The 16,582-nt window shown below is 44.3% G+C and overlaps 1 protein-coding gene across 1 annotated transcript in view; it reads right to left on the bottom strand.

Moving 5' to 3' along the window:
• The window catches only part of PRDM14 (PR/SET domain 14), a 48,864-nt gene extending 33,250 nt beyond the window's left edge, over positions 1-15,614 (bottom strand). The window contains exons 1-2 of the mRNA XM_085862462.1: positions 15,462-15,614; positions 6,685-6,801 (exon numbers count right to left, since the gene is read on the bottom strand). Of these exons, the coding sequence (XP_085718588.1) occupies positions 6,685-6,801; positions 15,462-15,608 (264 nt within the window). The 5' untranslated portion in view covers positions 15,609-15,614. The remainder of the gene's footprint in view (positions 1-6,684; positions 6,802-15,461) is intronic.
• Between the last annotated feature and the right edge of the window lie 968 nt (positions 15,615-16,582).

Genomic DNA, 16,582 nt, shown 5'->3' with positions numbered 1-16,582 from the left:
CCGACTATACGAAATGCAATACAATCATTTACAGCACACAAAGCACTTAACAGTTTCCTAATTATTAGACGGGCCCACGGACACACGTACGCACACACACACCCAAGAAATGGTGGCTGATGCCTTTAATAACGGACTCCAGCTCGGAGGGACAGATGAGCTGAAACCCAGAACCTATCTCGAACCTCTCCACCTCGTGTGGTCTTCAAGCTGTTCAGACCCGGGCTCCAGCGAGAGCGAGCTGGATCCAATCGCCGTGAGCCGCGTTCCTTCCCGAGCTAATCCTCTCACGCTTCTGAACAAGTGCTGGTCAGACGAGGTTCCGATACTTCCCGTCGATGCACCGCTTCCCCGAGGAACCACCTCCAAGATGAAGCCAATGAGTCGCACCAAGCCGGGAACCAAGCGGAAAACAAAGAGCTCCACGAACCAAGAAGAGCCAGCAGAGCAACCAGCTCAACTCTCTTCCGATGAACAAAGCCTCTCACAACACAAACCAAGAGCAAGAAGCCACCACCAGCAGCTCGAGCCGAGCAACCAGCTCAACTCTGCCGATGAACAAAGCGAGGGCCAATAACTCTGAGCCGAGTAGAAACCGAAGGCCTGCTGAAAAGCCAAGCCGAAACTCTACTGAAAAAGCCTTCAAAAAGTCTCCTCCCTAACCCAAGCCAAGCCAAAGCAGAAGCCGAAGCTCTACTGAAAAGCAAGCCCGAACAAAGCAGAGTATCCCTTTTTTATTCTAATCTGCCCCCTCCCCCGCTCCCGGCGTGACTCATGTCCTCGTGATCCATCCCCCTGCTCAATCACGGGTGGGAGGGAGTTGTTGACGTCATGAATCACGGGACGGGAGGGCTCTTCTTCCTCTTCGCAGAAGAGGGGGAGGGGCATCTCCATTGTATTATGATCGCTCCCTAACTATTAAATTGAATCGCAGCAACCTTTATCGATTTCTGCCCATTAAACAATGGAAGGTGAGCTATCTAGGGAACAAGCACTTATCGACATAACTGACTAAAGGAACTTGAATGTTGTGTGCAATCGAATTCCCAAATTCGTAACAATATATATATATATATATATATATATATATATATATATATATATATATATATATATATATATATATATATATATATATATATATATATATATATATATATATATATATATATATATATATATATATATGTATTATGCCTGGTGTTGGCGCAGTGGTTAGGGCAGCGGCTTGGGATCCAAAAGGTCCTGAGTTCAAGCCCCGTTGGGCCACTGAATTAATACACCAGGGGGTTGACTCAGACTGTCATCCTTCCGAGGTCGGCGAAATGAGTACCAGTGTACTGGGCCGGTGTATACCCCGGTTAAAATAGGTGTACCATATCCCTGTGTCGTAAGAGGCGACCAGGGTTGCGTCAGGAAGGGCATCCGGCGTAAAACATGTGCCAAATCACTATGCGGATCATGCGGATGATCAGCTGTGGCGACCCTTAACGGGAGCAGCCGAAAGAAGAAGATATATATATATATATATTATAAATATATATATATATATATATATATATATATATATATATATATATATATATATATATATATAATTCCAGCTGTGTGTGTGTGTGTGTGTGTGTGTGTGTGTGTGTGTGTGTGTGTGTGTGTGTGTGTGTGTGTGTGTGTGTGTGTGTGTGACCGCTGTTTCTCAACAACCTCTGGTCCGATCTAATTGAAACTTGCCAGGTATATTGCTGGGGACCTGAGGATGTGCCTTTTCAAGGTTTGATATTAATCGGACAAGTGCTTCCCAAGTTATGGCCATTTATTTACCAAACCAATGGGAAGACACGTTGTTGCGTGGGCGTGGCCGATGGGGAAGGGAAGCACACCCACGTTCCCCATTACGGGTTACAACGTACGGGCTTCCGGAGAGTGATGACTTCATGTATTCTAATAATTTCTCAATTTCTTATGCGCATTTATAGATAAATACAATGGCCCAAGTTATGATCGTTTTCATATTAGACGGTGTATAAATTTCGGGAACATCTGAGTGCTGGTATGCTCCGAACCAGGAAGTAAATTTTTTCTCTCTCTTCTCTTCTCTTTTTGTTTTTCCTTGCCACGACATTGCGAAAAGGTAAAATACGTTGGCGCTAATTGAGTGATTGGGTATTAAAAATAAATTACGAATAATCGTAACTGCAAATAATATCAAACTTCCGGGTCACGCACGTACGGGCACGTGAGAGTGAAGAAACGGCCTGTGTGGTTTATTTATTTATTATTATTATTATTATTATTTTTTTTTTTTTAATGGGCACATACTAGTATATATATATATATATATATATATATATATATATATATATATATATATATATATATATATATATATACAGGGTGAGTCAGAAGTAGCGCCCGATTTCTGTCAGTTGATTGTTTGTTTGCCATTTGTATTACAGTGTACAAGAATGTAGAAATAAATGAATGACATGTTTATCTAACCATTTATTCAAGAAAAAATATTACGGAACTGTACCAAGCTGTTTTACTTGCAATTTTCAAAGTGCCCTCCGTCGTGATCGATGCACAATTGCAGCTGAGGAGGCACAGAGCGGCACACATGTCTGCAGAGTTCGATATCAATTTCCTCAAACTTTGCAGTGATTTGAGCCTTCCTGAATTCCTGAATGGTACGAGGCTTTTCACGATAAACAAGGTCTTTCATGAGCCCCCAAAGAAAGAAATGTTGTGGTGTAAGGTCTGGGGAGCGTGCCGGCCACTCGATCAGACCGCGGCGGCCGATCCACTTTTTGGGAAAGTTTTCATCAAGCCACTGATGAACATAACATCCATAATGGGGTGGAGCTCCATCATGCAGGAAATAACAGTCCTGATCTTGTACCCTGGGACAAAAGAAGGTTTGCAGCATATCCAGGTAAATTTCTGCAGTGAAAAATCCCTCAAAGAAAAAGGGTCCAATTATCCCTAATGGAGATATGGCTGCCCAAACTGTCACACCAGGTAAATTTACCTCCTTCTGAACTGTCACTCTTGGGTTATTCGCAGCCCAGTAGACACAATTGTGTCTGTTGATTGTGCCATTAAGCTTAAAACATGCCTCATCTGACCAGCAGATGTTGTCTCGCATTGTGTCCTCTTCGTGAAGTTTAACTAAGAACTCTTCACAAAACTGAAGACGGCGGTCGTCATCTCCATAATGAAGGGCATGCAGGAAGCATGGAATGTAATGTTTCCATTTCTTCTGGTGAAGGATACGGATAACACTTGATTGGCTCACTTCCAACTCTGCAGATAAACGGCGAGTTGACTTTTTTGTGGACTTTGTTCCAGTCTTCTGATGGCTTCTTCAGCCTTAGCTACATTCGTTGCTGTTTTCGGACGACCGGACTTCTTTGCAGTGGCTACCGACCCTGTTGCTTCAAATTTCTCGACAATCAATCGTATGTTTCTTCCCTGAGGTGGGTTAATATCGAATTCCTGTGCCAAACGGCGTGCCGCCAACGTTGGTTGTTCATTACCTTTGTAGTAATGTTTCACGGCCGCAATGCATTGATTCATTGAAAGGTAATTCATGGTTCAATTTGGTGCAAGTTCAGTAACTTTCCAAACTCACAACAATAACCTGCAAAACAAAATCAAAAATAAATAAATTACGAAAATTAATAATCTGCAAGACAATTATGAACAACATGACTTCCCTGAAAGAATCTGACAGCCGAAAAAACAGAAATCGGGCGCTACTTTTGACTCACCCTGAATAGAAACATATATATATATATATATATATATATATATATATATATATATATATATATATATATATATATATATATATATATATATATATATATATATATATATATATATATATATATATTGTTATGAATTTCGGCCCGTCCGGCGTGCGATCGGCCACATAACTCGAATCGCGACGCGTCGCCCACCGGAACGGACAATTCAGTCGTGACCCTCCTGGAACTATTGCCAAGGAGCTAGTCACGGGTGGGGGTTTAACCTCACCACAACCCAGTCCACATTCTACCCGCGCGAAATAGGGTGAATCGCCGAAAGTCAATATACCTAAGTACTCGCACGGGTAACCTACCGAGGGGTTGCACCACGCCACAGGTCGACTCCGGCCACGAACCGCTTAAGCGGCTCGTTCCGTGCTACAGGGATAACCGAGCGGAGTTATCGTCGACCTTGATGGTTCAGATTAGGTACCGGGTATTTTAAACCCACTATCAATCCCTTACGTGATGCAAGATGGAGATTCAACAAAGGAAAGGATGAAGCGAAACGGGGGAACAATTGGACAAGCACATTTAATGCGTGACACACGGAAGCACGTATTTCCAGTCAGCAACAATCATGCACGTATGTACAGGCAAATGGAAGCAAAAGTAATACGACCGACAAAAGCAATGCACAAGCACTTATACGGGTTTACTTAATAGTCTGGCGCCACACACACACATTTACACCAAAAGCAAAGAAAATACAAGCCACCCTCACAGGCAAGGAGGCAGACAGGTCTGTGGACCAAATGAACGTGGTACCTGGGTGATCAGCCAGGTCCACGAGACCGAAGTGGTCTTACCCGCGCCCTCATGGCGCGATGGCGGGCTAGCCACAATGTCCGCATAACGCGCCTGACTCCGTGCCCCTGGTATGGTCGGTGAGCTCCTCCAGGCGTGGGTTGCGCAGGCACGTGTTGGTCGGTCGACACCACAGTTGGGGCGGGGAGCGGACGGGGTTACCGGCTCTATCTCAGCGCGGATGGGGGAAATTGTTGATGCTCGGGGTGGGAAGAGGGGAATGGTGGACGCTCCGTCCCGCTAGCGGGGTCTCGGGACTGCACCGACTCTGGCGAACTATCACCCCTGAGTCCTCTTCTGCGTCCCTGCTCCACTCCGTGACTCGTCCCTCGACCTCCACTCCGAGCTCCGTCCCCTTCGCTGTCCGATCCCCGCAAACACACGACTCAGACTCCACGACTTCCGACTAGCGCCACTTTTTGCACCCCTTTCTGCACCCACTTTCTGCACCCCACGTCTACCTCCGTCTTCACTCAACGAGCGCCACTTTCTGCACCCCCTTTCTGCACATCACGTCGACCTCCGTCTTCACTCGACGAGCGCCACTTTCTGCACCCCCTTTCTGCACATACAAGCTGCGTTGTGCTCGCGTCTTTATAGACCGGGGGAGGAGCTTGTATGCAGATTCGCGGATCAAAACGTGCTTGGAGGCGGGGCCACGCCACCCGACGTTCAGCCATTGGTTGGGCAAAAAGGGGCGTGAGCCTCCCCTGATCCAATTTCCTCTCCTAAAAGGAACCCATTTACAGTGGGTTCGGAGGCGGGGCCATGCCACCTGATGCTCAGTCATTGGAAGAAAAGGGGCATGAGCCTCCCCTGATCCAATTTCCTCTCCTAAAAGGAACGCATTTACAGCGGGTTCGGAGGCGGGGCCATGCCACCTGATGCTCAGTCATTGGATGGAAGAAAAGGGGCGTGAAGCCTTCCTGATCCGCTTATCCTCTCCCGAAAGGCATCCATTTGGACTCGCGGCTCGACGCGTTCGGCAACAATTACCGAACGGGCCCTGGACAGCACGACGTTCGGTATTGACAGGTGGTGTGGTTGTTGGTTGTGGAAGGAGAAAGGCGAAGGTGGTGGGGGGTTTGCTGTGGTGGTTTGGTTGTTGGCAGGCATTGTTTGGGAATGGCGGTGAAGCGATGTTTGCGGGATGGAGTTGTGGAGGTAAAGAGGCGAAGGTGGTGGTGTTTGAGTTGTTGGCGGCTTAATGGTCCAAAATAACGATAGAGAAAGAAAAATGGCTAACTCACTGTGTCGCAGCCCAGATGAATCACAGATATTCCCTCTAAACAGCAGGTGTGGACTAACTACACATGAACTTATCGATATATCTAACCTGAGGACCTTTCTGGTGTATTGCGAATTTCCACAGCCGCAACACTATATACCTATATATACCTGGTGTTGGCTGAATGGTTAGGGTGGTGGGCTTTGGATCCTAGGGTCCTGAGTTCAAATCCCGCTCAGCTGTTGAATTAATACCAGATGAGGTTAACTCGACCTGTCATCCTTCCGAGGTCGGCAAAATGAGTGCCAGCATGCTGGTATACTGTGTTGGAGTGGCGACCCGTCCAGGATTGTGCCCAATAGCCAAGGAGACTGCTTCAGCAGCACCAACACTGCACAGAGTATGGTCCCAATCTCCTCCTCCTCCTTCCCATATATTGGGACGCTATAGCTTGTTCACCAGACTCATTGAGATAATATTAAGAGTGTCTGCTTGGAGTCTGGGAGGTTGGTGGTTCAATTCGGATTTGTGCTGTGTCATCCCCCCCAAAAATATGGTATGTGCTGCTTCCTTGCTTTATGTTCAGCACTTAAAACGGATAGAGCGTGGACAAACATTGCACATGCTTGAAGGGCCTAATGCCCTCCTCCTGCATTGAAATTCCTTGCAAGGGAATTTGTATTCATATCAAGTTACGACTGTTTTATGAGCTCAGAATTTACACTGAGCAGAGAGGGTGCTACTCCATCACAGGGCTCTGCTTGTCCACCATGCAATACCAGCCCACATTGGCCTTCTCTTCGAAAGCAGATGTACTCTAATAGCAGGCGGAATACAAACCTGAACGGAAACGAGATTTTGCTCCTGGGCAAAGCGAGCACAAGCCACGAGCGCCATCCAGTTCCCCCCTGCTCCTCCACCGTCAACAAAGTGACTCAGGCGTGAACCGTCAAATATCTGGAGGAAACAACACAGCTGACTGAGCATAAAGAAACAGAGACCCTAACCCCAAACATATTAAAGTCTGATGAGTCTTCATATGTCTTTTTACTTTGAGTACCAACATATCCTGCGGAAGCTTCCAAGTGACGGCGATGAGAAGTATTTTTAAAACGAAGTAGTAATACGACGTCATCTTGTCACAAAGGTTCATATGGAGGGATGGATGTTTTTAAAAAATTACAGAATATACTAGAAGGGCACTCGGTAGAGCGCATACCTACGCCACGTAATACCTGATCCACGAGAACATATTGGGTCCAATACATTTTTGAAATATCATGTTATATAGTACTATATCATTTTTGACCCAATCTCTCAATGGTGAAGAATCACTTTAAAAATTAAATAATTCTCGTATCCAGATTCCACATTCGGATCTTCATCAAAATCGAATCAATTCGGCTTTTCCACACACCCAACACATATCCACCAAGTTTCATCCGAACCCGTGCACAACTTTTTGAGATATTGTGCTATATATCATTTTAGCCCCATCTATCAATGGTGGGGAATCATTAAAACAAGCAGTCATAGACTGGTACTTAGGAAATCGTCAACTTGACCTCTGACCTTGTCTAATAAAAGCTGTCTCTCGAGAAGGTAGCGACGCAAACCAGAAGTTTCTATGATGATTCCGTACCAAACCATCAAAAATCGAATGTTTGACCTCACTGTGACCTTGACCTTTGACCGATTTTGACCAAAATCTAATCAGCGCTCGCCATCACCCTCCTGAAACACGTGTTGTAATTTGACATTGGTAGCTTCTTCCGTTCTCGAGTTATCGTGCGTACAAACAAACACACACACACACACACACAAACAAACACAAACAGATGACGGAAGTCATCAATATAAGATTTCGTAAGTAAAAATTATCAGATCCGGATCCGAATTCGGATCTTCACCAAAATTGAATCAATTCTTCCTTGCCACACACCCAACATATTCACCAAGTTTCATCCGAACCCATGCACAACTTTTTGAGATATCCTGTACACAGACAAACAGACAGAAAGGGGGTGAAAACATGATCTCCTTTACCTTTGGTGGCGGAGGTAAACATGATCTTATAGTTGAGTGATACTCAGTTATTATGTTGAAAACATTGCTGGGCTGTTGTCTGCTGGGATGGGCAGTGAAATGGTTCCTTTGAAAAGATGGCACCGCCGAAAAGTGTGCCAAACCGAATCAAATGATTGAATATAATCCAATACGCATTAGGCCAATTAGTTTTAAAAAGCAAAAGTAGCTAGAACAGCAATAGTGTACATCCACAGTGAATATATTTACACCTCACACTTCCATGAGCCTCGGTCTCCATAGTCCACCGCCCCAAAAAAGGTCCGATCGTCACGGGCCGAGTCTGTTAATCGGACGATGATTGCTTGGCCCTTGCAAACGGTGGGATTGATTGGCCATTGATAGGTAATTAGCAGTGATTTGACGGCAACTGCACCGCGTCCGGGTGGAGCGCCCAGGGCACGGGCGTAGAGCTCCAAGGTTCTGCACGGGTCAACTGCCCAGATCTCTCTTTTGCCTTCTCCATCTCACCCCACCCCTTCTTACAATTCCACCTTGTCCGACCAACTCCAACCCTCATTTTGACTTGCCTTTTGCAGATGCCTTGTCAGCTTTGCAACAGACATGACATTCGTGCTGTCCCATCTTACTACTTTCTTGACTCCACGGTACCTTTGGAGAAAAAGATAATTGTGCATCGGTATCTCGGACAAACTAAATTACTGTCCTAATTTACAGGAGCACTTCAGCACAGGCTTAGCCGTGCTTGTTTTGGGTGGATGCAATGTTAAAGTACAGTCTTCATTTGAAGACCCTTGGGGGTCTCAAGCTGTTCCACGTTAGGATTGCTAATAATTCTGTCAGGTGGACCTCGCGGTTTGAATTGTTATCTTTGCCGAGACACATGAACATAAAAGGAAAATCAATTTTTCGATGCATCAAAGGTAAGATTTTGAGTTAGATCCAGATTAGGTCGAATTTAACTCATGTTTGGTGTTCTGGTCAGGTATTGACAGGGGCTGCTGCATCTCGGATTATGCATGTGAGGATGAGAACATAAAAGCCAGCTATATGATGGTCATAGGGTTCTGTAGACATGATTCCACCTCCAAACCGGGTCCACGCAGAGGAACTGGGTCCCCAGGTGCCTTCTTCCTTGGAACTGGGTCCCCGGGCTCCACTGATGGGATACCTCCTGCTCATGTAGTCTGTTAAGAGGTACCAGGGCCTTGAATGGATTAGGCGAAGGTGACTCCACCTGTTCCTCGGGTCCAGTGTAGAGGTCTCAGGGTCCACATCTGTGTTTGGTGTACATAATCCGATCCACTGCCAGGGTCTGCACGTAGGTCCAGCGGCCACAGGTGAATTCCATGGAGATTATCCAACCTCTCACCCCACCCCGATGTGGATGATAAAGATACCACTGGATCTTTTTGAAAGTGTAGGCCATTGTGTGCCAGTATTCTGGTGATAGTCCTTTCTTGGGGTTCAGCATGAAGTCATGAGAGACTGGAATGTGAACATGGCACAGGCATGAATGGTCAAAAAGTCCTCTCTTGTATCTAATATTTATTTGAATGTGAAAGCAAAAAAAACTTCTTGTAATTGGGAAGATCTACACTACCGGTCAAAACTTTTAGAACACCCCCATTTTCCAGTGTTTTACTGAAATTTAAGCAATTCAAGTCCAGTGAATAACCTGAAATGGTACAAAGCCAAGCAGTAAACTGCCAGAGGTTAAAAACAAAAGTTTAGGTTACCAAAGACTGAACAATAATGTAAATTTTTAAGTTGTTAAAAAAGGCCCTTTTCAGGAAACAAATAATTAGTTAGCAAGTGCAGCTGTTCTGCAGCAATGGAAGTAAATTAAGCCTTGAAAGTTGATGCAAACAATTCCTACAGGTGTCCCAACTTTTGTTGATTAGTTACAAACCCTCTGTCTGTATAAAAGCAGTGTTGGAACAGACTGTTTTGCTACACCCTCTGAAGCATTATTTGGACAATATTGCACTGCAGGAAGTAGTATATTGCAATCATAATGGCGAGAAAAAGACAATTAACAAAGGAAGACAGACAGACCATTATAACCCTTAAAAGTGTAGATCTTTCCTTTGGAGAAATTGCAAAGTAAGCCAAGGTGTCAGTGAGTACAGTTTCCTACACCATCAAAGGGCACTTGGAAACTGGAGGAAACTCTGACAGGAAGAGATATGGCAGACCCAAAGCCACAACACAATCAGAAGACAAGTTACTGAGAGTCAACAGCTTGTGCGATAGGCGGCTCACATGACAGCAGCTTCAAGCACAGCTTAACACTGGTCGAAGTAAGGAAGTCTCAGTTTCAACTGTGAAGAGAAGACTTCGAGCTGCAGGTTTAACAGGTCGAGTGGCAGTAAGAAAACCATTGTGAAGATGGCAAAATAAGAAAAGGAGGCTTGCCTGGGCCATGAAGCACCACCAGTGGACTACTGAAAACTGGATGAAGGTCTTATGGACCGATGAATCTAAATTTTAAATCTTCGGTTCATCACGCAGGGTTTTTGTACACCGTCGAGTTGGCGAAAGGATGGTTCCTCAGTGTGTGACACCAACTGTCAAACATGGAGGAGGAAGCGTGATGATCTGTGGCTCTTTTACTGGATCCAGAGTCGGTGACTTGCACAGAGTGACTGGCACCCTGAACCAAAAGGGCTACCACAGCATTTTGCAGCGCCATGCAATACCCTCTGGTCTACGACTAGTTGTTCAGGGGTTCATCCTACAGGAAGATAACGACCCAAAACATACCTCCAGGCTATGTCAGAACTACCTAAGAAGAAAAGAACAAGACGGAAGGCTTCAAATCATGGAATGGCCAGCACACTCTCCAGACTTAAACCCCATCGAGCTGGTTTGGGATGAACTGGACAGAAGGGTGAAAGCAAAGCAACCTACAAGTGCAACACATTTGTGGAACTTCTGCAACAGTGTTGGGAAGAACTTTCTGAACAATATTTGATTTCCATTGTAGAAAGAATGCCACGAGTATGTTTGACTGTTATATCTGCAAAAGGTGGCTACTTTGATTAGTCAAAACTTTAGATTAAGTTTTGTTCAACAAAATGATTCCATGATTTCCTTTTTATCTGCAATTGTTTATTTGTTTTCTGCTTTAATTTCAGAGTACACTGAAACATTAAACTGCTTAAATTTCAGTAACAACTGGAAAATGGGGGGTGTTGTAAAACTTTAGACCGGTAGTGTACATTCAAAACTGAAGGCACCGCCAACCAGCATCTCTGCATAATAATGGTCTTTATCAAGGACTACATGAGGTGGTCAAAACGTCCACCCTGTGCCTTGCCCATGCAGATATACTACATATCTGCACAGAAGGTGATTCCCTGAATTTGAATCTTGAGTTCATTTGTATTCGCTTCATCGAAGAAGGATTGCATGCCTGGTGTTGGCTTAATGGTTAGGGTGGTGGGCTTGGGATCCCACTCGGCTGTTGAACTAATACCGGGTGGGGTTGACTCTGCTTGTCATCCTTCTGAGGTTGGCAAAATGAGTGCCAGCTTGCTGGTATCCTGTGTCGGAGTAGCGACCTGTCCAGGATTGTGCCCAATAGCCAAGGAGACTGCTTCGGTAGCACCAACGCTCTGCACAGCGTATGGTCCCAATGGATGGATGGATGGATTCACATCTGAGAAGCATAAGTAAGGAACAATTTGTTTCATCCGTGAGACGACAATATAATACCCATGATTCTGTTTAAATAAAACCCCATGTTGCAGTTTCTGCAAATTAAAAACAGCATGTGTCGTGGTCCTCCCTGCAAACATGGATTTGAACTCAAAACATGGCTTCTGTGGATTTTCCAATTGAGAGAGAGAGAGGGAGAAAGAGAGATCTGAAAAGGTTCACAACTTTAGTTTTGTATGAAGCTCATATAATCAGGGAGCGATACGTAGAGATGTTGGGGGGGGGAGGGGGGTGGCAGAGAAAGAGAGATTCCAAGCTCGGATACAAGACCCGGCACACACTTCTAAAGGAATCGGATCGAAACAACAAACAAGAAGCAGGCTCGGATGCGCCTCCAGGCTGCACAGCTGTCGTGCCCGGGCTGCCGACCGTGCTGCCCCTGGCCCATCTGGCCCGTCACCGGCACGTTTCCTGCTCTGGCCCAGGGTTCGGCACCCGCTTTGATGGTGCCTGCCCCGTTGCCTTAACCCCGAGACCCCAGCACTCCCTGCCCCCATTGCATGGAGCCCACGACAGGTGTCTGCACGAAAGGCAGAAAAAATAGCAACCCTCCAACCAACCCCTCCCCCACCCCCAACACCAAAAATAAATAAATAAATAATGGAATTGCTATGCCAACATATGGATTACAGCCCGATTAATGACTACAGACAGCACCAATATATATATATATATATATATATATATATATATATATATATATATATATATATATATATATATATATATATATATGTATATATATATATATATATATATATATATATATATATATATATATATATATATATATATATATATATATATACACATACATACACACACACACACACACACACACACACACACACACACACACACACACATACACTACATACATTTTCAGGAGTGGCTTCTTTCTGGCCACTCTCCCAGAAAGCCTAGATTTGTGAAGTGCTGCAGATTTGTCCTTCCGGCAGGTTCTCCCATCTCAGCCAAGGAACTCTGTAGTTCTGTCAGAGTGGTCATTGGGTTCTTGGTCACCTCCCTGATCAAGGTTCTTCTTGCCCAGTTGCTCATATATATATATATATATATATATATATATATATATATATATATATATATATATATATATATATATATATATATATATATATATATATATATATACACACACACACACACACACACACACACACACACACACACACACACACACACACACACACACACACACACACACACACACACACACACACACACACACACACACACACACACACACACACACACACACACACACCTTATATAAAAATTCCCTAATGCTAATAAACAAAATTAAAATATCCTGAGAAAAGAAGCAAACGAAGACAACCTGCAATTGTGTCCAGGCCACCACCTTTGTATAAAAGTCAATTTCCCACATAACATGCGATTCCCTCATCGTGTCGATGAATTGATCCATCTTCTCAATCAACCAAAATTACTACAGTTATTTTTCCACGTTTTCCTAAAATCGAAGTTCATCACTCATCACTGTACCATATAATTACAGTATGACAAAGCATGACATCACAAAGTGTATTCCAGACTGCGAACTTGTTTAATAGTAAACTTGTTGCACATATCAAATATTATCCTCAATTAATTATTGATGAATACTCCAATTTACAGATATACGGTACCTTCAGAAAGTATTCACACCCCTTGACTTTTTACATTTTGTTGTGCTGGAGCTTGAATTTAAAATGGATTAAATTTAACTTTTTTGTCACCAATCTCCATAAAATACCCCATAATGATAATTTTTGGCAATCAATAAGTATTCAACCCACTGAGTCAATATCTTGTAGAAGTGCCTTTGGCAGCGATTACATCTTTGGGTCTTCTTGAGCATCTCTGTTTGAGCTTTGCACATCTGGAGTTGGTGAGGTTCTCCCATTCTTCTTTTCCAATTTGCTCAAGCTCTGTCAAGTTGGATGGGGAGCGTCAGGGAACAGCAATCTTCAAGTCTTTCCACAGGTTCTCAATGGGATTCAAGTCTGAGCCTTGGCCGGGCCACTCAAGGATTTCCACGTTCTTGTTCTGAAGCCATTCCAGTGTTGTTTTGACTGCATGCTTGGGGTCATTGTCCTGTTGAAACGTACATCTTCGCCACAGTCTAAGGTCTTTTGCACTCTGAAACAGGTTCTCTTCAAGGATTTGCCTGTATTTGACTCCATTCATTGTTTCCTCTTTCCTTACAAGTCTCCCAATCCCTGCCGCTGAAAAGCATCCCCATAGCATGATGCTGCTACTACCACGATATGGTAGAAATGGTGTTAGATGGGTGACAAGTTGTGTTCGGTTTCCGCCAGATGCATTCAGGCCAAATAGTTCAATTTTTGTTTCATCAGACCACAGAATATTTTGCCTCATGCTCTCAGAGTCTTTCGCGTTCCTTTTTGTAAACTCCAGGTGTGCTGTCATGTGCCTCTTTCTCAGGAGTGGCTTCTGTCGGGCTGCTCTCCCATAAGGCCTAGATTTGTGAAGCGCTGCAGAGACTGTTGTCCTTCCAGCAAGTTCTCCCATCTCAGCCAAGGAACTCGGTAGTTCTGTCAGAGTGGTCATTGGGTTCTTGTTCACCTCCCTGACCAAGGTCCTTCTTGCCCGGTTGCTCAGTTTGGTCGGACGGCCAGCTCTATGAAGAGTCTGGGTCGTTCCATATTCTTTCCATTTCCTCATGATGGAGCTCACCGTGCTCTTGGGAACTTTCAACAATATATAAATTGTTTTATACCCTTCCCCAGATCTATGCCTCCTCATAATTCTATCTCTGGAGTTCTACAGACAGTTCCTTGGAATTCATCGTAGAGTTTCTGCTCTAACGTGCACCGTCAACTGTGGGACCTCATCTAGAAAGGTTTGTTTGTTTCTAAATCATGTCCAATCAATTTAATTGGCCACATGTGGACTCCAATCAATCTGTGGAGGCATCTCAAGGATGTCCAAAGGAAATTGGATGCACCTGAGCTCAATTTGGAGTGTCATACTTATTGACTCAAGACATTTCAGCTTTTCATTTTTAATTAATTTGAAAATTTTCTAAAAACATGTTTTCACTTTGTCGTTATGGGGTATTTTGTGGGGATCTGTGACAAAAATTTTTTAAATTGAATCCAATTTTAAATTCAGGCTGTAACAACAAAATGTGACAAAGTCAAAGGGTGTGAATACAGTCCTTTCTGAATGCACTGTACAAGTGTGATGTCACCTTTCACAAAACTTATCTTGAATGAGGATTTTTCTCTTTAACTTTCCAATCTTTCTATTCATATTGACGAAGTAAGTAGAAAAGTTATTCACATTTTACAGTTAATCATGGCATAGCTCCCGGCTACCTCGCGAAGTGGAAAACTTAAACACACCAATCTTCATTTGTATGCAGCACAAGGCTGCGGAGTAGCATCATTGGCCGAGGGCACGGCTGTTCCGCTGATGCAATGCCCTCTGCTGGTTCGGGCAACAATTTGGAATTTGGCCCTGGTGCTGGTGATAGCTCGCCTACTCTTCCCGAAGGACACCGTGGGATCTTTCATGTCTACCAACAACCAGTGATGGTAGACGGGACGCCAAGTTTAACGTCCATCCAAGGGAGGGCACTCACATTGATTAATCACCCTGCCTGTGATACACTGGGATGACAGTTTACAGCTGGGTCGGGATTAAAACCCAGGCTAGACAGCTTAGAGGCAGGTGTGTGCTACCTCTCCGTCATCCTGTCAGCCCAAACACACCAACGATGCAACAATGTAAATCTATTTGTCCGCACGAACTGCGCATCTCGTACATAAAACAAAGACAACAGATATTGAAATCAATATCACCTCCCACATGCAGCTATTATCGTCATTGCTTTTCAGGTCGGCCGGAGCAACCTTGCGTCCTGTGAATGGTCCAAAGCGCGTCCCAGAAGCAACACCCAAACCGCAGCAGAAAATACCAAGACGTGGTGGAAGACCCGGGGTGGTCATTGTTCGCACGCATAGACCTAGAGCAGAGATTCTCAATCATAAACCTCCAACAATCATAATAATAATAATAATTGGTGATGATTTTACTTATTACGTAGTCCATTCATTAACCCCCACCCCAACCCTCCCTCCCCGTTCACCGTAGCAATTGACCTTCTGGCAGCCCAATGGCACGCTTGTCCGGTAAATGCAGCTGGGGCTGGAACTTAAAGTCTGCAACACAAGGCAACAATTACAAACAATTATGGGAGGATAAACTACATGCATTTAATACATGGAAGACAAATTTACATTGTTATTAGTTTTTATTGTTCGTTATTATTATTATTATCATTATTATTCGTATAATTCAAACATTATCCCAGATCCAGGTAAAACTTCCATGCCATCACAAAGATCTGCATCGTGGAGCACGACTTCCTTTGAAAGAGCGGCATTAAGCCGGCTGTTCTTTCCGTAAATGGGACCCACAGTAAAGTAACATTCAGTAAATTTAAACAAGTCTTTTGACAGCTGTACCCTCTGCAAATTTGCAATTCATTGTCTACCTTGAGCATCTACCTCCAGTCTACAACCGCCCATGCGGTTCCACGTGGAGAGGTGCCAAATATGAAAGATCAGACCAGAATATAAGTTGAATAGCAAGGCTCACCGCTTGGTGATGTGCAGAATCCGACCGTACTCTGCCCGTACAAAACAGCCTGGAGGTCCCAGGCGGAGAAGCGAAGCGAACCAACCTCAGCACTGTGAGCCGCGACTGTGTACGGGAGTGGACACACGGACAGCGTGCCTCCTCTATCCATGCCTTCGGGGAGTATGCATGAAGAGTGTTCGAGTTTAACAGGCATCCGATTCAAATTCACCAACAGGAGGCAAAGGATTCATGAGGCAGCTTAACTCGATCGGCCAACTGCATTTCAACTCTCAATTAAACGTTACACTTCTTTCTACCTTTATTTCTATACATTGGCATT

The sequence above is a fragment of the Eptatretus burgeri genome, chromosome 17 (genome assembly GCF_056783735.1).
Source record: "Eptatretus burgeri isolate ZD-2024b chromosome 17, Ebu_testis_v1, whole genome shotgun sequence".
NCBI classification, from domain to species: Eukaryota; Metazoa; Chordata; class Myxini; order Myxiniformes; family Myxinidae; genus Eptatretus; species Eptatretus burgeri.
The sequence above is the reverse complement of the archived record's forward strand: the minus strand, read 5'-3'. Positions and strand labels throughout refer to the sequence as shown.